Genomic DNA, 27491 nt, shown 5'->3' on the forward strand with positions numbered 1-27491 from the left:
AAAAAAAAAAAAAAAAAAAATAGAAGTTCTAATGTTCCAGCCCTAGGAGATTCTAATTAGAGAAGTCTGGGGTAGTATCTAAAAGTCTGTAATTTATAAAAATTCCCCAGATAATTCTCTTGTGTAGCTATATTTGGGAACCACTGGGCTAGAAGTTCTAGAATAAATAGAATTGAGTTGAGAAGAAACTTGTGGTGTGTTTGAAGATCCAGGTAATACTTATGTGCCTGGAGTGGGTTCCCGATCAGCAAACTAATGCAGTTATGATGCAGAGGTAAATTGGAGCCAAATGATGGAAGATATTTTTTTTTAATTTTTTTTCCTATTTATTTATTTTATTTAATTGATTTATTTATTTACTTTTGGCTGTGTTCGGTCTTTGTTGCGGTGCACGGGCTTCTCATTGCAGTGGCTTCTCTTTGTTGCGGAGCACGGGCTGTAGGTGCGTGGGCTTCAGTAGTTGTCACACGTGGGCTCAGTAGTTGGGGCTCGCAGGCCCTAGAGCTCAGGCTCAGTAGTTGTGGCGCATGGGCTTAGTTGCTGTGTGGCATGTGGGATCTTCCCGGACCAGGGCTTGAACCCATGTCCCCTGCATTGACAGGTGGATTCTTAACCACTGCGCCACCAGGGAAGCCCGATGGAAGATCTTTAACTGGCTGAGGGATTGTGTTGTGTGCCACAGGCCTTAGGGACCCATCGAGGGGCCTTGAGAAAAAGTGTTCTGATGAGAAAGCGCTTTACAAGATGAGTTCCTCAGTGAGTTCCTTTCATATTCCATGCAGGGTCGACTAGACCAGGGGAAAAACCGAAGGCTGGAGAAAGACCCACTGAAGTTTCTGCAGTGGCCCAGGTTGCGGGGGTTGGTGTGATGAGCACCTGGGCTCAGGTGGGAGCCGCAGGGCCTTTGTGAGCTCACCTGCCTGGGTGGAACTGGAACCTGAGACGTGTTGTTTTTAAGCTACTTCAGAAAAAAATCCATAAGTTACCAGTGTTCTGTTCATGTGTTTTAACTACCATAAGGAATGATTTGTATTGTGTTTGTGTCCAGGAGGTTTTAGAGGAGTGCAGTAAATAAATTCTTGCAGATAAGTAGTTGGCAGCAGCAGCGAGAGCTGCTACTGCAGGGAAGTGGAGAGGCAGGGAGGGAGCCCTTCTTGCCCAGCAACAACACGTCCTCACCCTGCCTCACACACTTGGCCAAGGCTAGAGGCAGAGGGATGTACGTTTGACTTGAATGGAGTTTGCCATTCAAATCAAATGGAATGGTTTTCCTTTATTCCGCTAGAACCCAGTCTATAGGTCAGTGTTTCCCCAAGTGTGTTCCACAGAACATTAGTTTTGCTGGATGGTAATGTGAATTACATGAGAATAAGGAGTCGAAGCCAAATACATTTGTGAACTGCTGGGTTAAATAAGGGCAGTGGCTTCCTTTACCTCACAGGAGTTCAGGGTGTGTGGCGTGCTGTGCGCTCTCTGGATTTCTAAGAGGGAGAGACTCTGCAGTGTTTCCTAAGCTTATGTGTAGAATCTTCTCCCCTCCAGGTCAGGGACTGGCAAACTATGACCCACACACCGAATCTATCCTGCCACCTGTTTCTGTAAATAGTTTATTGGGATGTAGCCACGCCCGTTCCTTGTATTGTCTGCACCTGGTTTTGCACTCAGCAGCAGAGTTGGAGGTTGGCAGCAGAGACCTGGAGACCCAGAGACTGAATGACCGGGACAACTGAAAGTATTTACTATCTGGCTCTTTCCAGAAAAAGTTTGCCAGTCCCTCCTCTAAGAAATTCGTGGAACTGGTGTTCCCTTGGAACCCTTATTGGGTGGGTTGTTCTAGCACTGGTTTGTGATGAGTCTGCTTAATTTTATTCAGCTACTGTGCTGCCATGTTTCTTTGCTCTTGCTTTAAACTATTTCCTGTCTCAACCATTTGCCCATTGTCTAAGATGGAAGCCAGGACTCCGTGTATCACCGTTCTTTCACTTCCCACACTCCACCAATCTCCGAGGAGGTATCCAGTTTCCAGTCTACATAGCTCTCAAGTCTGCCTAACCTAACTCTCCCCAAACTGGTTTGAATGACCATCGTCTCTTGCCTTGTCTTCTTCTTTAGCCTCTAACTGAGTTCCCTTCCCCCAGTATGGGTCGCTTCCAATTTGTTCTACTCACTGGGTCCAGAATGATCCTTCTAAAACACAAATCTAGTCGGCTCACTTCCCTACCTGAAATCCTGCATTGGCCCCTTTGGCCCTTGGGATAAGCTCCAAATCCTCAGTATGGATGTACCAACCAAGGTGTAGTCAGGCAAACAGAAACTGCTCTAGGTGTTTCACACTGGAAGAGATTTAATATTCACGGAATTAGGTGCTTACAGAAAGAATTAGATGTGCTAGAGGAGCAGAGGTGAGTGAAGGCTACCGCTATCAGCTTTACCACAACTTACTGGAAATGCAGATATTCCAAGAACTGAAGGAAACAGCTGGAGATGCTCAGGATGCATCATGGAAGTCATGATTTGCAGGGAAATGCCCAAGGCCACAGCAAGATCTTCTGACTGCTGAAGCCCATGCTTTTCTGCCCACCGCTGCCAGAGGAGCAGTAATATGGCTTGTTTTCTCTCACCTCCTTGGTTTCACGTGAGTGACTCTCAGTGGCAGTAAAGAACTGTGTTGAAAGGAGATTCTATAAATGTAGTTCCCAGGTTCTGACCCACTGCAGTGTAAGGAAGAGCATAGATGTGGGGAATGGTACTGAGTGGCTGATAAATAGTCCAGGATGACAATCTGTAAGACCATGTGTGGTCCAGTCCACTGCCCGTCTCCAACTTCAGCTCTCCCATTGTTCTCCACTCTTCACACTTATTCCACCCTACTAGACCCCAAGTTCCAGACTTACTAGAGTGTATTTTTTTAAGAGGCCTAAAACTATGAACATTTATTATCTCATAGCTTCTGTGAGTTAGAGATGCAGGAGCAACTAATCTGGGTGGTTCTGGCTCAGGGTCTCTCATTAGGCCACAGTCAAGACATCAACTGGGACTGGTGTCATCTGAAGGCTGGATGGGGGCTGAAGGATCCACTTCTAAGACGGTGCATTCACGTGGCTGTTGGTAGGAGGCCTCAGTTCCTTCTTATGTAGGCCTCTCCACAAGGCTGTCTGAGTGGCTTCAGGACATGGCAGCTGGCTTCCCCCAGAACAAGTGATTCAAGAGACAGCCCAAGGAGAAACATACTAGAGTGCTTTAACTCCTCTCTTCTGGGAGCACATTATCTGGTGTCTCGGGTCCGGTTGCCTAGAAGCAGAACCTGAGCTGAGGATTCTTGGAAAGTGACACATCAGATGTATAATATAATTATCTGTATAATTGAATAACTGAATGATCCCTTCTTCTGGTGGAGAATCCAAATGCTTAGCCTCCCTGGGCCTATGTCCCTTTCTGGGGAGCTAACTGAGCAGAGCCCATGTTGTCCCATCAAAACCCCACAGCAGTTCTCAGCATCCTGAGTGGCAGCACCTTCCAAGTCCATGTGACCTGTCCAGGTTTTTCATTGCAAAATTAGAATGAAAATATGTTTCTCATTTCTGGATAGGAGAGTATTAAAATGACAGTTATATTTTTAAAAGGGACCTTAGCTCAAGTTTCAATGAGCTCTTGGCTAAAAGTGCCTTTTCCTGGCTTGTCACGTCCTGGCTAGGTATGTGTTGTTACACATGGAGCCATGAGGGAAGGACTGATGTTCCAATATAATTGTAATCCACATATTTATTTCTTTCATAAAGTTCAGGCATTGGATTTCGCTTCAGACAACAAGAACTTTTGGACAAGGACGTATTGTCCATATTGATAGCAGAGTTGTTCCCCCATTTCTCTAATACACAGAGAAGAAAGGGAGCCACTGAGGTCCCCCTGTTTTCATGGGTTTTCATTCTCCCAGAATTGTTAACTTAGAAAAGTCTGAAGAAACAGCAATGAAATCTCCCACTTTGACCTGCTTGCCAGCTGCTAAGTCTTATGTGAGCTTCACACTGTTTTCATGAAGGGAAGTGGAATAGTTTATTGGGAAGAGGGGCTTTTGCGTGTCTAAGTCTCATCTTCAGGTTTTTTTAATTTCTTTTTTTTTTTTTAAGCACAAAGCTAGTTTTCTTTTTCCATCTCTTTTCCTGGGATACGTTCTGGCTGGGGTGAGGCTCTGCCTTTCCAGGTCCTTCCTGATTCTTGTGTTCTAGGCCCCTCCTGAGATTTGCTCTTTTGAATGTTAATAGGTGGAACCATTTAGAATGGATCCTGGAGCAGTAGAAAGTGTTGGGGAGGTCTTGAGTTTCCTCTTAAGGAGACTGATGGTTAGATCAGCCTGACTTAACACTGCAGAGTTGTTTGTTATTAATCATAGAGCTAGGAAACCCAGGCCCTTGAGTACAATTTCAGGAAGGTAAATTTTATTTTTTTAAATAAATTTATTTATTTATTTTTGGCTGCGTTGGGTGTCCGTTGCTGCACGCAGGCTTTTCTCTAGTTGCGGTGAGCGGGGGCTACTCTTCGTTGAGGTGCGCAGCCTTCTCATTGCAGTGGCTTCTCATGTTGCAGAGCACGGGCTCTAGGCACGTGGGCTTCAGTAGTTGTGGCATGCAGGCTTCAGTAGTTGTGGCTCGCGGGCTCTAGAGCACAGGCTCAGTAGTTGTGGTGCACGGGCTTAGTTGCTCTGTGGCATGTGGGATCTTCCCGGACCAGGGCTCGAACCCGTGTCTCCTGCATTGGCAGGTGGATTCTTAACCACTGCGCCACCAGGGAAGCCCAGGAAGGTAAATTTTAAAATGGAAAACAGTTTTCAGGCCTCACAACTGCTCCTCATCCTTCCCAAGCCCCACCCCATTGTTGTTGGTGATTTAGAGATGTTTACAAGAAAAGGAAGTCAGTGATACAGACACTCTATTGCTTTTGCTGTGCTCAGAATCCTCATTTTTGTTGAAAAGAGGATGAAATTTATCATTTCCCTCAATATTTCCACAAGAAGGAGACTTCACTCATCTCCCCAGGAAAGGGAACGTTAGGATGGACACCTCTCTCCACCTGCCTGATGATATGGAGGGGAACTGACCAACTGAAAGGTGGGGTGACTGGTCCATCACTTCTCTCCTCTCTGCCTGGCCTCTGGGCCATGTGGGCGCAAACCTGTGGTCCCTGTGGAGAGCGGGCGGGCCGTAGCAGGGCAGGCCGTGGATTGGCAGTGGAGGGCGAGTGCGGGCCTCAGGTCCAGGTCCTGTTCTTCAGCACAGGTCACGGGCAGCCCTGCACTAGGTGCCTGTCAGGTCCTTGCTCAGCCATTCAGAAAGCTGACATTGGACTAACGCATCTTGGAGTGTGATGCCATCTGTCCGAACCCCCGAGAAGGTGGGGGAGCCTGACCGTGAATGGCTCTTGACCGACTTCACTTGGATGCTTCCGGGTACTTCAAACTCAGTGTGTCCCAAAGCGGGCTCCCCTTCCCACCTGCTTCTCCCTCGGTTTCTGTTGCGGAGATTGGCCTCCGTGCTCTCGTGGTACCCCAGCCTGCCCTCCCAGGTGTCAGAGCCTGGGAGGCCCCTCAATCCTCCTTTCTCGCCACTCCTGTGCAGGGCCCCTCTGCACCCAGCTCGCAGCTGGGATGTTACCTTTGCCTGAGTCTTGGTGACCCACAAGGCCGGCTGCTGTTGTATCCCCTGCATGCCCTCGCTGTAGTCCTTATTCCCCTGAAGCCTGTTTGCCTGCTCATTCTCTGCCTTTCCCGCTAGACTGCAAGGTCCAGGGCTTGTTCATCCTTGAACACCGGTGCTACTACAGGGGCTGCCTGTCGTGGCTGTTGGATAGGTATTTCTTGAGTGAATAACACTGAGGCCCAAGAGTGCTGGAGGCGGTATAGCATAGTGGTCACAGCCCGGCTTTGGAACCTGAGGCCTGGGTTTGGACTCTGCTATCTGTGTGATATTGGGTGAGTCCCTTACCTTCTGGGTCCTTAGTTTCTTCCCGACTTCCTAAGACTGTGATGATGAAATGCAGTAATCCATGCAAAACACCTAGAGCAACATGTGACACATAGCAAGTGTTCGGTGGTTCATAGTACACATCTATTAATAACAACAACAACAACAATAATACACTTACCCTTAATGGAAAGGAGAAGGCTATAAGAAAAACTTGGAACTAGAAATCACGCATGTTGAGTGCCTGCAGCGTGGGTTTCAAAGAGGCGGGGAGTTGCTTGGGCACCAAGGATTCCAGCGCGGGCAGTGGAAGTGTAGGAGCAGACGGGCTTACTGTGGGGAAGAGTGGACAGGGAGGGAAACATGGAGCAGGAGAGCCGAAAACAGGACCTTGAGAAATGGCACACGTGAGGGACAAGAGGGGCCAGAACAGGAAGAGAGAATGATTCCAAGTAGGAGACTGCGACTCATCAGATGCCAGGGACAGGAGCTTTACAAACACAGCTGAGGATGCCGAGCTGGGCTGCTGGTCTCTGAAGACTAGAGGCAGCTGGAACGTGCTGGGTGGGGCGGTGGTTGGGGAGGAGTAGGGTCAGAATAAGGAAGAAGCCAGGCCCCGCAAGGGTTTGAAGAGGGCTGCTTAGCAACGAGGTAGGTGCCCTCAGACCCATAGGTTGTATGCTGCAGTGTGTGTTTCTGTGATGCAGATTAGCTTGTGGGTCAGTAGAGGACTGATAATGTGGAGGTCACGTTGGTTCACATGTTAACATTTTGCATCACTGGCTAATAGTGGCTGAAAGCCAAGGACTCCAGCAGCACTGAATGTAGCAAGCCTGGGAGATAGGAAGCTGAGCAGGGCACCCGCGCTCCCTGGGCTCTGCACCGGGCTGTGTGGCCCCACTGTCTTGCAGGCCTTTGGGGCCATTCCTCCCCCGTCTTTGTGCTTTCATTCACGGACTCCATACCACTCAGCAGCCAGAATCCCTCTGTTTACCCCTTCCATCATGCTTACCCCTCACCTATTTTCAAGGTAAAGAGTCATATCTACTAGAATGTTTATCAGAAATTTAATATTTAAAAAACTTTCAGTGCTTTTCATTATAATTATTGTTTTTGTTAGTGATTGGGTTGAAATTTTAACTTCTTTCCCCACCCTATTTTTCTGATATGCTTTGTTATTTTTAGTTTGTGCTTTCGAAGCATTAGTTTTTAGCAATATATACATCCAATTATAGAAGACATTCCTGTGACTTTTTTTTTCTAAGATTGAACAATGCTGGGAGGAGGGATGGGAGGGAACAGCAGGGTCTACAGAAGCTTTTCTCGAGGATCAGCAGACCCGACCATCCTTGGCTCTTTCTCCTTAGTAACTCTTTTCCTAAGCTCTCTTCATTACATGTTTAGGTGGTTATGTTTTTGCATTTTTTTCCTTTCTGTGATCTTTTGCTACAGTCTGAACAAGCGTCTGAGGCCGAGTTACACCCCCAGCTGAACAGAGCCCCCTCCCAAGCTGCGGAAAGTAGTCCAGCAAAGAAGGTAAGGCCAGCGTGAGGGTGTTACTGTGATGGTCTTGTGACCCCACCCTCCCCTGGGCTGCTTGCCACTGTTAGAAGACATACCGTTTTAAAGTTTTCATGCCCTGACATGAATGTTTATGATCCAGATTTCCTAGAATCTGGGTTCTTTGTGAAGGTTAGGGTCCTGATGATTCCTGGGCTCCACCTTGATGTTTCTGACAGTTTGTACTTCCCTCTTCAACCTCCCAACTAAATATGGTGGCCTTGCTTTTGGCAAGACCAAGAGGTGCAGTGGGGAGTCCTGCATCCTGCTAAGCCTCGAGGAGCAGGCTGGGGGCTGGGGTGGTCTTCCCTTCCTAGTCTTTTTGCTATGGTCTCCCTTTGCCCACCCATGTCACCAAGTCCTGGGCCATTTGCTTGCTCACTCACTGTGCTCTCCCATTCGTCTTCTCCCCCTCCTTTCTCCTTGCCCATTTCCTCAGGCCCTCCTCCCATCACAGAGCACATGGGCCTGTGCTCAGGAGCACAGGTGAGGCAGGGCCTCCAAGGAAGCAGGCCAACTGTCTCCTTCCAGAAGACACAGTGGCTCGTCAGCTTGGCTTGATGTAGGAGCTGGGGGTCGGAGAATGATGAGCATATGACAAAGACCTCTACAAACTTTAAAACTTAGAACAGATTCAGAACATATTCCCAAAAGCCCCAAAGTGAGGCAAGGGTGAATTTTGTCTTCAGTAAGGAAAGGCCCTGTGGTGTGAGATGCACACAGCATTTAAAAAAGAAAAGAGGGGCGGGAGAGAGGGCATCTGAGTCCTGTGTCCTTCCAGGTGACAAAAGAGGTAATAGGCTGCAAGCATGAAAAAAAAGAAAAGAAAAAGAAAGAAGGAAAGGCCCCTGGAATCTCATGCCCGGGTCTCTCCAGGTCTTGCCAAGCCACGAATCAGCCACTTGTCCTGAGGTGTGGAGTTTGAATAGAGCACACGACTGACCTTGGGGATAGGCCGAGAGTAACATGGGGCATTGACGTGACAGGTGGCGTTTAATTGTTTAACTTTTGGGTTTTTTTTTTTTTAATCCACAGGATATACCGTATTCTCAGCCCCCATCAAAGCCCATCCGTAGAAAATTCCGACCTGAAAATCAAGCTACAGAAAGTCAAGAGCCTACTACGGCTGTAGGCGGGCCAGCTTCTGTAGCAACAGTGAAACCCCATCCAACAGTGCAAAAGTAAGTAGAACAGATAAATGTGCGAAAGGTCGGAAACTTTATTTTAAATCTGCATATACATATGTAAATGTAAACTTACATTTACACTCATCACCATGGACAGGTGTGATTTTAATGGTTATAGTCTTACCTTACTCATTTCTATGATGGGATTACAGTCTCCCAGTCACATAGAAAGAGGCTTTCTAAGTGATAGGGCTTAACTTAACCCTAGGGACCAGCAAGTCCCAGGCTGGGGTGTGCTTTGGGTTGGTTTGATTTCCTTCCCCTCCTCCCCTCCTCTTCCTTTCCTTCCTACCGCTCTTCTTGTTTTCCTGGGAAGAAGACAGTAATATAAATGGCAGTTTTCCTCTTTGCCTGTCTTATCTCATGTTCCCCGGTGCACGTGGCCAGCTTCAAGACCCTCAGACCCAACTTTGAGTAGATGTGGTGTATGATTCCTTTTCATCCCCATGAAGAGGTTCTGTTGTTGAGCATCTCAGCACAGAATGGTCACATGCAGAGCTGCTAAGATATCTGTATGTATGATCAGCTGGATGGAGGGTGGGGACACCTGTGGACATGGCCCGGGACCGAGAAGACCATCCTTCTCCAGGCTTTGGCTTTAAGAAGAGCCATCACTTGCCTCAGTGAAATTGAGCCAGGCGTCCAGGGCAGAAAACTGCTGCTGCGTGTTACTTCAAGTGAGCCTGACTAGTCACTAACACAAATGCTCAGGATACGTCATGGCACCGCTCCAGGGGCCCTGTGGGTCTCGGGGGCTGCTTCGGAGTTACTCCTGCTTACACTGTTATGGGAAGAAAAGCAACAGGTTCTGTGGGTGCAGCTTGCCTTTGAAGCCAGTCCCCATTCTGAATCTGTGCAGCACTCTTCTTCAGGTAATGACTTTTGTTTTTTCCAAATAGACAGTTCCCTGATAGTATTAGTGCATAAAGGAAGTATATTTTGTCCTTAATAGTCACTGAGAGCTTTGGCCATCTTCCAGCCACCTTCCAGCCTAGAGGATGCATCTCTGTCGGGGACACAGACAGCCAAACTTGCTTCCATGTTCTCCCCAGCTTTCCACTGTAATCTGCACTTCACATCAATGCTAGTCACTCAGCGGTGGCCACGACATCCTCCAAATTGGATGGCAGGGCCGCTGGTGGAGTTCACGCAGAGATCTTTTTTCATCTTTTATTTTTAAATATATAAATGTACGTATTTAGTTTTGGCTGCGTTGGGTCTTCGTTGCTGTGCACGGGCTTTCTCTAGTTGCGGCGAGTGGGGCCTACTCTTCGTTGCGGTGCACGGGCTTCTCATTGCAGTGGCTTCTCTTGTTGCGGAGCACGGGTTCTATGCGTGCGGGCTTCAGTAGTTGTGGCACATGGGCTCAGTAGTCGTAGTGTACAGGCTTAGTTGCTCCGCGGCATGTGGGATCTTCCCGGACCAGGGCTCGAGCCCGTGTCCCCTGCATTGGCAGGTGGATTTTTAACCACTGCACCACCAGGGAAGTCCTCTTCATCTTTTTTAAAAGACAACTTTATTTAGATACATTTCATATAGCATACAATTCTCTCTTTTAAGTGTGTACTTCAGTGGTTTTTAGCATATTTACGTAGTTGTGCAACCATCATAACAGTGTAATTTTAGAACATTTTCATCACCCCCAAAAGAGATTCTGTGCCCATTAGCAGTCACTTTCCATTCTCCCCTGCCCCACGCCCCAGGCAACCACTCTCTACTTTCCGTCTTCATAGATGTGCCTGCTCTGGCCATTTCATTTAAATGGAATCATACAACATGTGGTCTTCTGTGACTGGCTTCTTTCACTTAGCATCATGTTTTTAAAGTTCATCCATGTTGTATAGTAAGTCAGAACTTAATTTTTTTTAATTGCTGAATAATGTTCCATTATATGGATATACCACATGTTATTCATCTGTTCATCAGTTGATGGACATTTGGTTTGTTTCCACTTTTCAGCTAATACGAATAATGATGCTGTGAATATTTGTGTACAAATTTTTGTGTGGACTTACCTTTTCATTTGTCTTGAGTATTTATACCTAGGAGTAGAATTGCTGGGTCATATGGTAACTCTATGTTTAACAGTTTGGGGACCTGCCAAACTGTTTTCCTCAGTGGCTAAAGCATTTTACAATCCTGCCAGTAAAGCATGAGGGTTCCAAATTTTCCTCCTCTTTACCAACACTTGTTATTTGATTTTTAAGGTTTTTATCATAGCCATCTTAGTGGGTGTGAAGTGGTATCTCATTGTAGTTTTGATCTTTATTTCCTTAATGAATAGTGATGTTGAGCATCTTTTCATGTGCTTATTGGCCATGTGTATAACTTCTTTGGAGAAATGTCTTCTCAGGTTTTTGCCCATTTTTAATTGGATTATTTATCTTTTTATTTTTAAGTTATGAGTTCTTTATATACTCTGGATACAAGCCCCTTGTCAGATGTATGATTTGCCAATATTTTCTCCCATTCTGTGCATTGTCTTTTCACTTTCTTGATGGTGCTATTTGCAGCACAATATTTTTAAGTTTGATCAAGTCCTATTTATCGAATTTTTTTCTTTTGTCACTTGTGCTTTTGCTGTCATACCTAAGAAACCATTGCCCAGTGGCATAGGGAGGGTGGGAGGGAGACGCAAGAGGGAGGGGATATGGGGTTATATGTATACATATAGCTGATTCACTTTGTCATACAGCAGAAACTAACACAGCATTGTAAAGCAATTATACTCCAATAAAGATATTAAAAAAAATTTACCTTAGAAACCACTGCCCAAATCAAGTTCATGAAGATTTGTTCCTGTGTTCGCATCTAAAAGCTTTATAGTTTTAGCTCTTACATTGAGCCCTGTGGTCTATTTTAAATTCATTTTTGTGTATTATATAATGAAGGGGTCCAGCTTCATTCTTTGCATATGGGTTTCCAGTTGTCCCAGCAGCATTTGTTGAAAGGAGATATTTTCTTTTATCTGCCTGTTCAGTCACTGCCCCTCACCATGATACTCTTTCAGTAGTTAGGTGACCACATGGGGTCAGGCTGAGAGAGGCTAGCACCCACCAGCAGCACAAATAGTGCTGTAAATGGCAGGGAACTTTATTAGATTTACTTCCGGTCCCAGACCAGTTTATTTTGGAGTGATAAGGAGCAACTTAGCATTCATAATTTTTTAAAACCTGGAGAGAGGACAGCCAGACACATGATGGTAGCCTGTATGGCCCTTTCTCAGCTAGGGTTCTGGGAGAGAATTAAGCTCTGATGCCCTTAGACATCCATTGTATGTAGTAAGTTAATCTCTCTCCAGTGCATTTAGAGTGGTCGTTACTATATACCGTCTTTGGGAAAACCGAGAAAAGAGTCATAAATCAAGTTGCAAAATGGTCTTCAGACTTTGGGGAAATTAACGTTAGAACTGATCTATTAATAAGAAACAAATTCTGCTTCAGATATCATCACTGTCTGCTCCATTTAGGGGAGAGGAACTAATAAAATATTCTCTCCAAGTGTGCGCTCCTGAGTCCAGGTTACAAGTAATAAACAGCTCTCCGATTGTATCATCATTAATGAGCTACCCATAAGGACAGAAGTGGGTTTTTCTTAGAAATAATTTAGCTTGATTTTTTCCCCCATATCTAATGTATCTGCTAAGGATCGATTTTGGGAAAATAGAGTTGTTTGAACAGTTTAGAACTAGAGAATGTTGTGTGGCAGTACTGTGACTGAACCTGTGCCAGCCTCTGTGGCCTTTGCTCTTCTTTGGAACCCCAGGAATTGTCCTGGGCCGCCCCAGGGCATTCCAAGGAGCTTGTGTGGCAGTGTCTGCTTGTCTGTATGACGTTCTCAGTGTGGCTGGGATTCTGTTTCCCTTCCCTCCTCATGTTTGGCAACACTGGAATATCTTTGGGGTTGATGATTGACATCTCTAATGAAAACCTACCATTTCCAAGAAGAGAAAAGGCAGTATAAACTCACTTCTTAAAAGCTGTACTCAGAATTCCGTGGGAGAAATCAGGGCCCAGGGTGAAGGCTAAGAAGATTTTTCTCATCTAGAGACCCCAGTTTATATTCCTTCAAACATTGGTTCAGCTGCTTGAACATAAACCAGGTAACAGTCACTCACATAACATAGAAATTAACTACTTTCTTATGTAAAAGTCTGACTTGGTGAGTGGTCCAGAAGAATACCTGCCCAGAACCCAGGTACCTTCTGTCGTCTTGTTTTAGATCCCTGTGAGGGTTGCCTTTATCCATAGGGTCGGAGGTGGCTCACCTTTAACATGTTCGTGTTCCAGGTCCCAGGAAGGGGGAAGGAGCAAATGGAGAGAAAACAGATTACTTTTAAGGGCATGACTCAGAAGTGGCATACATCACTTCTCTCGCATCCATTTCACCCAGACTTAGTCATGTGGCCTCATCTACTTGCCAGGGAGACATGGAGATGCAACTAGTTTCTAGTTGCATGGCCCTGTGCCTAGCTCAACCTGAGGAGATGCTACTGAAAACAGGAAGGCGTGAGAATAGGATTGGAGGACAGTCTGCCACAGAACCTTCAGTGGATGAGCCTCACAGTACGCAGTTCGAAACTGAGAGGTCGCCTGACGTACAACAGCAGCAGGCGAAATAAACACCTTGCTGTTATTCCCTTATCTTCCTCCTTGGAAACCAGGCCACTTAGAGCCCACCTTGGAACAGTGAGTAACGAAGTTAGGAGAACCTGGAGAGACAAACTCTAGAAGCAAGTCTTAAGAGGTGAGGCAAGTTAGACACCTTTACTGAACCCTTGAGAGGTTTTTGGGGCCGGATCCTGTCTTTGCGTTACTTAGGGCTCATTTGGTTGTAAAACATAAAGAGCAACTTGAGCTAGCAAAACCCTGTTCATTATTGTAAGAGTACAGGGGTGACTCATGGAAACCAGGGGCACGGATGGATTGGGAGAGAGGACTGTATACTTGTTGGCTCTCCTCCTGATTCTTCTCTGTTTTCTGTCGTTTTTATCTGTGATGACTTCTCAACCACCTTCAGCTCCAGATGTTACATTCTCACTGTGCAGGGCCCAGGCTAAACCAAACTCTTAACCAGGACCCATACATCCCTGGGAGAGAGAATCTGGTCAGCTTACCACAGGCCAGCATCCGTTCAAGTGTGAAAACAGAGCTGAGCGTTTCTTAAGACAAATAGAACGGTCTGCCTGGGGCCCATCCCTGTGGAGGGAGGGGGAAGGGGATGGAGACAGTTCCCAGAGGAGGGGAAACTGTTATAAGCTGGCACACTTAGCGTGGTATTTGTTTAAGTAGGGGCATCCAGTTCTGATCAACATGTATTTTCATAAAACTTTTGGGCTTCCCTGGTGGTGCAGTGGTTAAGAATCCGCCTGCCAATGCAGGGGATACAGGTTCAAGACCTGGTCTGGGAAGATCCCACATGCCTCAGAGCAACTAAGCCCGTGTGCTGCAACTACTGAGCCTGCACTATAGAGCCCGCGAGCCACAACTGCTGAGCCCACGTGCCACAACTACTGAAGCCCGAGCTCCTAGAGCCCGTGCTCTGCAACAAGAGAAGCCACCGCAGTGAGAAACCCACACGCCACAACGAAGAGTAGCCCCTGCTCGCCGCAACTAGAGGAAGCCCACGTGCAGCAATGAAGACCCAATGCAGCCAAAAAAAAGTATAAATAAATTTATTTAAAAAACCAACTCTTTTTGTTTTGTAATAATTATAGATTCATAGGAAATTCAAAAATAGTACAAAGAAGTCCTGTGTATCTTTCACCTAGTTTCTCTCAATGATTGCATTTAACCTAACTATAATATAATATCAAAACTAGGAAATTGACGTTGGGCCAGTGTATATGTATAGTTCTTTGCCATTTTATCACATGTGTGTGTCTTGTAACCACCACTGTAATCAAGGTACAGGAGTCACCCTTACCCCATCTTCTTCTTTACTCCTTACCCGTGGTAACCATTGATCAGTTTCCCATCTCTATAACTTTGTCATTTTCTGAATGTTATATTCATAGAATCACAGCATGTGACCTTCTGAGTTTGGCTTGTTTTCACTCGGCATAATGCCCTTGATATCTGTCCAAGTTGTTGTATAAATCAATACTGCTAAGCAGTATTCTGTGCTATGGGTGTACCACAGTTTGTTTAGCCATTCACCTATTGAGAGACATTTTGTTTGTGTGTAGTTGTCGAGTACTGCAGATAAAGCTGCTGTGAGCATCTGTGTACGGGTTCTTGTGTATACGTAAGTTTTCATTTCTCTGGGCTAAATGGCGAAGAGTGTGAGTGTTGGGTTGTGTGCTAAGTGTATATTTAGTTTTTAAAGAAACTGCCAAGTTTTCCAAAATGGCTGTACCATTTTATCTTCCCACCAGCACTGTATGAGGTTCAGTGTCTCCACATCCTCACCAGCATTTGGTATTGTCACTGTTTTTTAAATTTAGCTGTTCTAATACATGTGTAGTGGTATCCTACTGTGGTATTAATTTGCATTTCCCTAATGGCTAGAACATCTTTTCATGTGTGTATTTGCCATCATGTGTCCTGTTTGGTGACATGTCTCTTCATCTCCTTTGCCCATTTTCTAATTGAATTGTTTTTTAATGTTGTTTTGAGAGTTCTTTATGTATTCTAAATACAAATCAATGTGGTTTGCAATGTTTTCTCTCAGTCTGTGGCTTGTTTTTTCATCCTCTTAAAAGAGTCTTTTTCAGAGCAAAAGTTTAAAAATTTTAAGGAAGTCCAACTTACTTATTTCTTTTCTTTTTATGGATTGTGCTTTTCTTGTCACCTCTAAAATCTCTTCACTAAGCTCTAGGTCCTGAAGATTTTTTCTCGTACGTGTTCTTCTAAAAGTTTTATAATTTTACACTTTACATTTAAGTTGGTGATCCATTTTGTGTTAATTTTTATATAAGGTGTGAGATTTGGGTCAAGGTTCATTTTTTGGCCTATGGATATTGAATTGCTTCAGCACTTTTGTTGAAAAGGCTGTTCTTTCTCCATTGACTTGCTTTTGCATGTCTGTCAAAAATAAGTTTGTTGTACTAGTGTGAGTCTGTTTCTGGGTTCTTTATTCCGTTCCATTGATCTATGTGTCTTTCCCTCTGCCAATACCACACAAGATAGTAATGAAGATTAGTATCTTCATTACTTCACCACTTGATAACTATAGCTATATGTCTTCTGTTTTTCCCACTTACAATTATTTTTCAAAATTGTTTAACTATTCTGATTCCTTTGACTTTCCATTTGATTTTAGAATAATTTTTTCTTGAGCTACAAAAATCCTACTGGGATTTCTATAGGAGTTATGTTAAACCTTTATGTCAATCTGGGGATAGTTGACATCTTTTACTATGTTGAGTTTTCCAATCCGTGAACATTTCTCTATTTATGTAGATCCTATTTTATTTTTTTCATCAGTGTTTTATAGTTGTCAGCATGTAAATTACGTATATGTTGTGATATATCTAAGAAAATCAGCTTGAGTCTTTATAAATGAAGTTGTATTTTTGATTTTGATTTTCAGGTGTTCATTGTTAGTATATCAAAATACTATTGATTTTTGTAGATTAATCTATCTTGCAAATTCACTTCTGTCCTTACTGAAATCACTTGTTAGTTCTAGGAGTTTTTTTATAGATTCCTTGGAATTTTCTACATGGACGGTCATGTCATCTGCAGATAGGGACAGTTTCGTTTCTTTCTTTTCAATATTTGTACGTTTTGTTTCCTTTTCTTATGTAATTGGGCTGGCTAGGACTTCCAGCACTATGTTGAAAATAGTGATGAGAGTAGAAATTTTTGCCGTGTTCCTAAGCTTAGGGGGAACCATTCAGTTTTTCATTAAGTATGATGTTAGCTATAGTTTTTTTGGTAGAGGTTCTTTATCAAGTTGAGGAAGTTTAGCTCTATTAATAGCTTTCTGAGAGTTTTTATTATAAATTGGTGTTGCGTTTTATCAGGTGCTTTTTCTACATTAGTTGATATGATCATTTGGTTTTTTCTTTCACCTGTTAAGATGGTGAATTATATTGATTGTTTTTTGAATATTGAATCAGTCATGTATCCCTGGAATAAACTCCTCTTGGTCATGATATATAATTCTTTTTTATATTGCTGAATTCTATTTGCTAATATTTTATTAAAGATTTTACATCTGTATTCAGGAGGGATATTGTGTCTAATTTTCTGTCTTTTTAGGTTGCCCCTTTCCAAGTCCTTTGGCTAGAGAGAGCAGAATTTTGGGGAGGCTTTATATTATCTGCTCTTATTGGCATTGATGGGATGTGTGAAGTGAAAAAAGAAAACCCAGGGAATTCATGGCTATCCTTTCCCTGGGTACTGAGTTCCCTAGCTGGTTTGCCTTCTTCACTCCACTTCACTTCACTTTGCAGAGTCATTTTATATTATTCTGTATATTACGTCCAGGGTTTTAACTGTATTTAGTGGAAGGAATAGAGAGAAGTGTGCCTACTCCGTCTCATCCTGAAACCAGAAATCCAATCTATATCTTGTAAAAAAATAGATTTTGAAGCCTCTTCCCTGCCTATTTATGGGTAAAAAAAATTAATCTTTCAACTTGTTGCGGGGGGAGCATGCCTTCTACAGGTGAGCAGAGTGGCTAGCATAGTGTGTTTTCTTAGTGAACAGTCACCAGATCTCTTTAGTGGTCACAGTGCATTCTAGTTCAGTCGCTCTGGCCTAGAACCCTTCTCCCAGTGATTACAAATACGTTTGTTTTTCTAGGGGAACTTAGATTGCCCTTTTGCTCTGAGGATTCATTATTTTTAGCTGTGGGATATAAGGATATAGGTTCTACAACCACATTGACAGTTTTGAGGGGGAAAGAGGGTGCTAAGAAAAATTAGGGCCAGACAGGCAGTGTAAGCAGAGACGGTAATGGGCCGGGTGGGATGTGTGGTCCCCTTAGTTATACCTGTTCTGTGAATTTACTCTTGACTTAATTTGGGAAGACTGGTATTAAAACATTTTTGTGTTTTTCTCAAGTGCCACAGAATGTATGTTGGTGTATGCACATGCACACAGGCACTCACACACATACACACTCAGGCATTCATGCCAAATAATAAAGAAATAAAAGAGAGGTATGTAGGCTGGCTAAGTTAATGTAGGATTTTTTGCTAAAGGGAATATTCTTCTATTCTTTTCCTTCACACTTGTCCATGGGGCCACTTGCAGTTCTTTTAAACACCATTAATGATTGCACAAAAAGGGCATTTCAGTTAATGTCGTTTGTCAGGAAGAAATAGTTATTAAAATGTCTTTGGATAAATGGAACGAAGAGTGTTTGAAAAGGCCCAATTCACAGCTTTTCTTCAAGTTATAAAATGGACATTATTTCAGGTGTAAATAATTCATCCCAACAAATTTGTTTCCTTTGGTGTGTGCCTCCCTGCCTGCCTGTGTGAATATCTGATTTTATTTTTGGAGCCCTGTGACATTAGCCCCTTGTTAGTTTAGCACTGTGAATCGGAGAGTTCTGACCCACAAGGATCCAGACCTCTAAGCTCTATTTCAGTGAACTGTTTGTACTTTTTTGTAGACAGTCTTCCAAACAGAAGAAGGCTATTCAAACTGCTATCCGCAAAAATAAAGAGGCAAATGCAGTGCTGGCCCGGTTGAACAGTGAACTCCAGCAGCAGCTCAAGGTAAGGAGCTTCCTGAATTTGGATTACCAGGCTTTGTGTCTGTCTGTTGTGTTTTGTTTTGACAAACATTGGTTGAGCATCTGGTTCCATTCCTGTTGGTAAGACTTGCTCTTTGTTCTCAAACTCCTTTTGGAAGGCAGAGTTGCTGTATTTAAGTTTCATGGGTTGGTTCTTGTATGCTTAGAGGAAGACTCGTACCTTTAATATGCAAGCTACATATTGTGTGCTAGTTAAAAATACAGAGAAGCTATTACAAAGGCTCTTTGAAGCATTCTTTATTGTCCAAGCCTTCTGGGTAAACCCCTCATTTGTTTAGATCCTCCATGAATGATGCTATACTTATTCCAATGGAAGAGGGTGGCCCTGATCCTCTCGAAGGCTAACTCCTGCCCTGGTATCTTGGAAATGGTTCCATATCAGCTTCTCAAGGACATTACCCCATCCTCATCGTCTGTTTCTCTTCACCATTAATCTCCCCTGTATTAGTTTCCCAGGGCTGTCCTAACAAAGCGCTACAAAATTGGTGGCTTAAAATAGTAGCAACTTATTCTCTCCCAGCTCTGGAGGCTAGAAGTCTGAATCACGGTGTCAGCAGAGCTATGCTATCTCTGAAGGCTCTAGGGGGGAATTCTTCCTTTCTTCTTCTGGTTTCTGGTGGTGGCTGGCAGTCCTTGGCTGGTAGATGCATCACTCCAGTTTCTGCCTCTGCTGTCACATGGCGTTTTCTCTGTGTCTTTCTGTGTCTGTGTCGGAATTCCTCTTTTTATTGTGCCCTCTTTTTATAAGGATACCAGTCATTCGGTTAGGGCTCACCCTAATCTAGCCCAGTCTCATTTCTAACTAGATTATATCCACAAAGACCCTATTTCCATAGAAGGTCACATTTACAGGTACGGGGGGTTGGGAGTTAAACATATATTTTTGGGGCACCCACGACACCCCCTGGATTCTATGCTGGCTCATTGCTGCCCACACATAAACGTGCTCTGGTGTTGTCCAGTGTAGTGACGCCACATCCTCCTTCAGCTGCTGCCCCGTCTCTCTGGTCTCCTTTTCACAGCCAAGTTTCTTAAGAGTTGTTTTCATTTATTGTCTCTCATTCCTCACCAACAGTTTTCTCTCCCTCCACTTCGTTGTGGCTTTCATTCTCCTCCGCTTACACCCCTCTTACAGCCAAATGCAGTGGGCCTGTTTTAACATTATTTGGATTTTCAGAAAAATCTATGCCATTGACCGTTGACCATTCTTTCCTCTGCAATGTCCTTTCTAACTGGTTTTGGGGATATCATACTTTCCTTGTTGTCCTTCTACTTCGCTGGTGATTCCTCTTTAGCAATCTCTGCTGTCCCTTCCTTTTTTATTTTCTCTTTCGTTACTACCCTGCTTCGCCCTAATTGTTTTTTTTTTTTTTTTTTGGCTGCGCCATGTGGCTTGTGGGATCTCAGTTCCCAGATCAGGGATTGAACCCAGGCCATGACAGTCAAAGCCTGGAATCCTAACCACTAGGCCACCAGGGAGCTCCCCCTAATATTTTATTATGAACATTTTCAAGCATACAAGAAAGTTGAAAGAATCATACAGTGAATATTTTCATAGCCACCACTTCAGTTCTACCATTCACATCTCGTTATACTTGTCTTATCACGTTTTTCTATCCCTCTTATCTGTCCTTCAGTCCATCTTATTTTTAACATGTTTTCAAGTAAATTGCAGACATCTGTATGCGTCCCCTAAATATTTTAACATGCATATCATTAACTACAGTTCAATATTTTTACAAGTTTTTCTCATGTTGTAAATTTTACATACAATGAGTGTACAAATCTTAAGTGTACACTTGCTGACTTTTTAACAAATGCATCTACTTATGGATCTCAACCCCCTATCAAAGATGTAGCACATTACCACCTCCCCGGAAAGCTCCCTCATGCTCCTTCCCAGTTAATTTCTGCCCCACTCACATAGAGGTAACCACTATTCTAAACTTCTTAGGCCATACTGTTGCCTATTCTGTAACTTTATGTAAATGGTGTCCTCTGACATGTACTTTTATGGAAAGCTTCTTTCACTTAGTATTATGTTTTTGAGATTCATTTTCATTGTTGTATGTCTCAGTAATCTGTTCCTTTTTATTGCTGAGTGGTATTCTATTGAGTGAATATGCTGCAATTTGGTTATCAATTTCCTATTAGTGGACACCTATTTTTGCTATTTTGAATAAAACTACATTCTTGGATAAGTCTTTGTGTGGGAATATGTTCTCATTTCTCTTGGGTAAATTTCTAGGATTAGGATTAGTAGGTAATATGGTGATTGTGTGTAATTAGTTTTAATAGAAACTGCTAGAGCTTTTCCCAAAGTGGTTGTAGCATTTAGTACTCCCACCACTACTGTGTGAGAGTTCTGGTTGTTCCTCATCCTCGCCAACACTTGGTGTTATTGTTTTAATTTTTAGCAAGTCCTGTGGTGAGATAGTTTTTATTTTACATCTCCTTAGCACTTTGCTATGTGATTATTTACTTTGCATATATTTTATTTTATGAAGTGTCTTTTCCAAATATTTGGCCATTTAAAAATCATTTTCAGTTGTTTTTTTGGAGTTGTAGGTAGATGCTTTTTATATATCTTGGTTACCAGTCCTTTGTCAAGGTATATATTTTATGAATGTTTTCTTCTAGTCTTTGTTTTGCCTATTAATTTTTTTAACTGAATCTTTTCATGAACAGAACTTTTTAATTTTGATAAAGTCTGATTTATCATTTTTTCCTCTTATGGTTTATTAACTTTCTTCCTATATAGGGAAACTTTGCCTACATCTGAATTATGAAGATATTCTCCTATGTTTTCTTCTTTACTGTTACAACTTTTACATTTAGATCTATGATAACATTTGGTTTTTTTAAACTACTTTATTGAGATAAGATTGTACATACCTCAATAAATCTGTACATATTTAATGTATGCAACATGATGAGTTTGGAGATAATTATACATCCATGAGTCTGTCACAGTTTATGCCATAAAACTGCCCATCACCTCTAAAAATTCCCTCTCACCCTTATTATTAGTATTTATTTTTATTGAAGTATTGTTGCTATAGTTGCTGCACAATGTTATGTAAGTTATAGGTGTACAATATAGTGATTCATGATTTTTAAAGGTTATACTCCATTTATAGTCATTATAAAATATTGGCTATATTCCCTGTGTTGTACAGTATATCCTTGTAGCTTATTTTATACCTATTAATTTGTACCTCTTAATCTCCTACCCCTATAATGCCCCTTTTCCCTTTTCTCTCCCCACTGGTAACCATTAGTTTGTTCTTTATATCTGTGAGTCTGCTTCCTTTTTGTTATATTCACAAGTTTGTTGACTTTTTTTTAGATTCCACATATAAGTGAGATCATACAGTATTTGTCTTTCTCTGTCTGACTTATTTCACTTAGCATAATGCCCCAAGTCCATCCATGTTGCTGCACATGGCAAAATTTCATTCTGTTTTATCACTCACATAATTATCATTTCTTTTATGTGGTGAGAACATTTAAGATTTACTTTCTTAGAAATTTTTAAGTATGTAATACAGTATTGTTAACTATAGTCACCATGCTATACATTAGATCCCCAGAACTTATTCATCTTATGATTGGAAGTATGTACCCTTGCCCAACATCTCCCCATTTCTTGCACGACCCTCCCCTCAGTCTCTGGCAACCACCATTCTACTTTGTTTCTATGAATTTGGCCTTTTTTAGATTGCACATATAAGTGATATCACATGGTATTTGCCTTTCTCTGTGTGACTTATTTCACTTAGCATAGTGCCCACAAGGTCCATCCATGTCACAAATGGCAGAATTTCCTTCTTTCTTACAGCTGAATAATACCCTATTGTATGTATGTACCACATCTTCTTTATCCATTCGTCTGTAGGTGGAAACTTAAGTTGTTTCCATATCTTAGCTATTGTATCAATGCATAATGCTGCAGTGAACATGGGAGTGCACATATCCCTTTGAGGTCCTGATTTCATTTCCTTTGGATACGCAGAAGTGGGATTGGTAGATTATATGATGGTTCTTTTTTTTTAAATTTTGAGAAACGTCCATACTATTTTCTGTAGTTGCTGGATCAATTTACATTCCGACCAACATTGCACAAGCATTCCCTTTTCTCCACATCCTTGCCAACACTTATCTCTTATCTTTTTGATGATAGCTATTCTAACAGGTGTGAGGTGATATCTCATTGTGGTTTTGACTTGCATTTCCCTGATGATTAGTGATGTTGAGCACATTTTCATGTAGCTGTTGGCCATTTGTTTTAGAATATTGTGTTTCCGTTTTTATTTGTTTCAAGATATTTCTTTGATTCCCCTTTTGACTTCTTCTTTGACTCATTGGTTGTTCAGGAGTGTTTTGTTTAATTTCCACATATTTCTGAATTGTCTAGTTTTCTTCCTGTTACTGATTTCTAGTTTAATAACTTTGCAGTTGCAAAAGGTACTTGGTATGATTTTGATATTCTTAAGTCTGCTAAGACTTATCTCGTAACCTATCATATGATATATCCTTGAGAGTATTTTATGTGCGCTTGAGAAGAATATGTATTCTGCTTCTGTTGGCCAGAATGTTCTGTATATGTCTGTTAGCTCCATTTGGTATAAAGTATAGTTCAAGTCCAACATTTCCTTGTTGATTTTCTGTCTGGATGATATACCCACTGTTGAAAGTAAGGTATTGAAGTCCCCTACTATTATTGTATTGTTGTCTATTTCTTCCTTCAGATCTTTTAGTATTTGCTTGATATATTTAGGTGCTCTGATGTTGCCTGCATGTATATTTACAATTGTTATATTTTCTTTATGAATTAATCCCTTTAACATTACATAATGACATTCTTTGTCTCTTGTTATAGTTTTTGGCCAAAAGTCTATTTTGTCTGGTAAAAGAATAGCTACCCTGTTCTCTTTTGGTATCTACTTGCATGGAGTATCTTTTTCATCCCTTCATTCTTTCTTATGTGTGACTGTAAAACTGAAGTGAGTCTCCTGTAGGCAGCATATAGTTCAGTCTTGTTTTTTTAAATCCATCCAGCTGCTCTATGCCTTTGGACTGGAGAATTTAATTCACTTACATTTAAAGTGAATATTGATACGTAAGGATTTACGAATACCATGTTACTATTTTCTGGCTATTTTGTAGTTCTCTTGTTCTTTTCTTCCTCTTTTACTGCCTTGCCTGCCTTTGTGAATTGATGATTTTCCATAAAGATATGCTTTGATTGTCTTCTCTTTATCTTTTGGGAATCTACTCTAGGTTTTTGTATTTGCTTTGTTGTTATCATGAGGCTTACATAAAATATCTTGTAGATATAACAGTCTATTATATGCTGATAACAACTTAACTTGGACTGTGTATAAAAACTCTACCCTTTTACTTCCCCCTTTTTGTTTTTGATGTCATCATTTACTTCTTTTCGTATTTTGTATTCATTAACAAGTTACTGTAGCTATAGTTATTTTTAGTATTCTTTTCCTTTAACCTTTATACTAGATTTAAGTGGTTAACACACTACCATATTGCAGTATTAGAGTATTCTGAATTTGACTATATACTTAACTTTACCCCAGTATATTGTATGTTTTCATGTTCCTAATTAGTGTCCTTTCATTTAGCTTGAAGAACTCCTTTCTACATTTCTTTTTTTTGTTTGTTTTTGTTTTTGCGGTACACGGACCTCTCACCATTGCGGCCTCTCCCGTTGCAGAGCACAGGCTCCGGACACGCAGGCTCAGTGGCCACGGCTCACGGGCCCAGCCGCTCCGTGGCATGTGGGCTCCTCCCAGACCGGGGCACAAACCCGTGTCCCCTGCGTCGGCAGGCGGACTCTCAACCACTGCGCCACCAGGGAAGCCCCCTTTCTACATTTCTTGTAAGGCAGGTCTAGTGGTGATGAACTCCCTCAGCTTCTGTTTGCCTGGGAAAGTCTTTTTCTCTCCTTCATTTCTGAAGGATAACTTGGCTGAATAGCGTATTCTTGATTGGCAGTTTTTTCTTTTTCTTTTAGCACTTTGGATTATCATCCCACTCTCTCAAAGGGTGCCTGCTGAGAAATCCACTGATAGCCTTATGAGAGGTCCCTTTTAAGTTACAAGCTTCTTTTCTCTTACTGCTTTTAAGATTTTTCTCTTTGTCTTTGATTTTTGACAAATTTATTATAATGAGTCTTAAAGAGGAACTCTTTTTTTAAAAAATAAATTTATTTATTATTTTATTTATTTATTTTTGGCTGCATTGGGTCTTCGTTGCTGCGTGCGGGCTTTCTCTAGTTTCAGCGAGCAGAGGCTACTCTTCGTTGCAGTACCCACGGGCTTCTCATTGCAGTGGCTTCTCTTGTGGGGCATGGGCTCTACAGCACAGGCTCAGTAGTTGTGGTGCATGGGCTTAGCTGCTCCGCAGCATGTGGGATCTTCCTGAACCAGGGCTCAAACCCGTGTCCCCTGCATTGGCAGGCAGATTCTTAGCCACTGCGCCACCAGGGGAGCCCAAGAGGAACTCTTAAGTTGAGTTTGTTTAATGATCTGTGAGCTTCATGAACTTGGATATCCATATGTCTCCCGAGATTTGGGAAGTTCTCAGCCATTTTTTCTTCAAATAAGATTTCTGCCCTCTTCTTTCGCTCTTCAACTTCAGGAACTCTCATAATTCACAAACTGTTTCTTTTGATGACATCCCATAGATCACGTACCTTTCTTCATTCTTTTAAATTCTTTTTTCTTTGTTCTTCTCTGACTGGATAGTTTCAAAATCCCTGTCTTCTATCTCAGATTCTTTCTTCTGCTTGATCCATTCAGATGTTGATGTTCTGTATTATATTTTTAATTGCATTCATTGCATTCTTCAGCTCCAGAATTTCTGTGTATTTCTTTTTTATGATTTCTGTCTCTTTGTTAAACTTCTCATTTTATTCGTGTAGTGTAGTTTTGCTGAATTAATTGACTTCTCTTTCTGTATTTTCTTGCAGCACATTGAGTTTCCGTAAAGTAGCCATTTAAAATTCTTTATTGGGAAAATCATAGATCTCCATGTCTTTGGGATTGGTTACTGGAAGATTATTGTAATTCTTTGGTGGCGTCATGTTTCCTTGAAGTTTTGTGTTGCTGTCTTCACATTTGAAGTAGCAGTCACCTCCTCCAGTCTTTACTAACTGCCTTCAGGAGAGAAATACTTTCTATCAGCCCTATTAGAGATTCTGAGAATTTCTCAGATCTTCTATGGGTGCACTTACTCAACATTTCTTGTTCCTTCTTGTGGCAGAATTCTTAAGCTTCTAGGCCTTATTTTGATCCTGCACAACACCAGGCCAACTGCTAACAGCCTCCCTTTTGTTTACCAAAGATGGCACTACAGCTCAAATTTGTGGTCTCTCATGGTCCACACATTTGGGCCAGCAAAGCTTTCTGTATGTGCTCAGTCAGTCATGCTGCTGTCCTCAGGAATGTGAACAGGAAGCTTGCCACAAGTTGGTAGTGTGTGTAAGTCCCATGGAGTGCTGAGAGTGCCCTATGGCCAGTTGGAGGATCCCCAGGGGCTTCTGGGTGGGCTTCTTGATGGAGTCCCTGGACACATTTAGTAAGATCCACGTTCCTTTAATCCTCTTTTGAGAGTCCTGTTTGCCACTCTCCAGCCTCTTCCCCCTCCCCAGCCCCCAGTCATGCAGTTCACAGTTCAGTGCTCTGGATGGGGCTAGACAGGAATGAGCCTCTTTGACAGTGTCCCACACAGCCAGGGAAACTGGGTGCTCATGTATGTGCTCTTCCTTCCCCCATGAGAGAAATCATAGGCCAAGATCTTTTTTAGTCCTAAGCTGTGCTGCTTTGTGAGAAGGTGATGTGAGTAGTCAAACAGTTCTTCTTACCCTCCCTGGTGCATCTAGACTTGTATTATTTTTCTCTAGCATTGTGCTGGAACTTCTCTGCTTGAAACTTGAACTTCCACAAAGGCTGTTTCATCTGTGGGTGATTGTCTAAAACAGAGTTTTCCAGGGTCTCTTGGACTGTGGCCGAGAGGGGCTAGAGCTGCTTCATGGGCCCCTGCTGGGTCCAGAGCCGGAACTGAGGTCTGTGTGCCTATTACCCGATGCGTGGCTGGACGAGACTCCTCCTGGGTCCCTTGGTGTTTGGTGCTGGATCCCAAAGCTCCCAAAAAGGCACTTTGTCTGTGAAGAGAGGCCAAATTGTTATTGGCAGGGGGATATGGACGAAGGATGTCTTACCCAGCCGTGCTGCTGGCATCACACCTGGTAGTTCTAGTTTTAATTTTTTTTTTTTTTTTTTTGCGGTACACGGGCCTCTCACTGTTGTGGCCTCTCCCGTTGTGGAGCACAGGCTCTGGGCACGCAGGCTCAGCGGCCATGGCTCATGGGCCCAGCTGCTCCGTGGCATGTGGGATCTTCCTGGACCGGGCCATGAACCCGTGTCCCCTGCATTGGCAGGTGGACTCTTAACCACTGCGCCCCCAGGGAAGCTCTATTTTTAATTTTTTAAATGAGTTTCCATAGTGTTTTCCATAGTGGCTGCACCAATATCTATGATACATTTTGAATTAAGTTTTTTGTATGCTGTGAGATTACGGTCAAAGTTTATTTTTTTCCATACCAGTATCATTAATCTAGAACCATTTGAGGAAGAGTTTCTTTTCCTCCTTGGATTACTCTGGTGCCTTTGTCAAAAATCTAATGACTATATACGTGTGATTTATTTATGGGTTCTTATTCCACTCTATTAACCTATTTGTTGATCTTTGAACATCTTTATTGGAGCATAATTGCTTTACAATGGTGTGTCAGTTTCTGCTTTATAACACAGTGAATCAGCTATACATATATATATATATCCCTGTATGTCCTCCCTCTTGCGCCTCCTTCCCACCCTCCCTATCCCACCCCTCTAGGTGGTCACAAAGCACCGAGCTGATCTCCCTGTGCTACGTGGCTGCTTCCCACTAGCTATCTATTTTACATTTGGTAGTGTATATATGTCTGTGCCATTCTCTCACTTTGTCCCAGCTTACCCTTCCCCCTCCCACGTTCTCAAGTCCATTCTCT

General features: G+C 42.6%; 1 protein-coding gene across 2 annotated transcripts in view; it reads left to right on the forward strand.

Moving 5' to 3' along the window:
• Nucleotides 1-27491, forward strand: part of REPS2 (RALBP1 associated Eps domain containing 2) — a 231222-nt gene that overhangs the window by 191778 nt on the left and 11953 nt on the right. For both annotated transcript variants that reach the window (XM_007454850.1, XM_007454849.1), the window contains exons 15-17: nt 7410-7493; nt 8553-8698; nt 18275-18380. In XM_007454850.1, coding sequence (XP_007454912.1) covers nt 7410-7493; nt 8553-8698; nt 18275-18380 — 336 coding nt within the window. The remainder of the gene's footprint in view (nt 1-7409; nt 7494-8552; nt 8699-18274; nt 18381-27491) is intronic.

The sequence above is a fragment of the Lipotes vexillifer genome, unplaced genomic scaffold (genome assembly GCF_000442215.2).
Source record: "Lipotes vexillifer unplaced genomic scaffold, Lipotes_vexillifer_v1.1 scaffold586, whole genome shotgun sequence".
NCBI classification, from domain to species: Eukaryota; Metazoa; Chordata; class Mammalia; order Artiodactyla; family Lipotidae; genus Lipotes; species Lipotes vexillifer.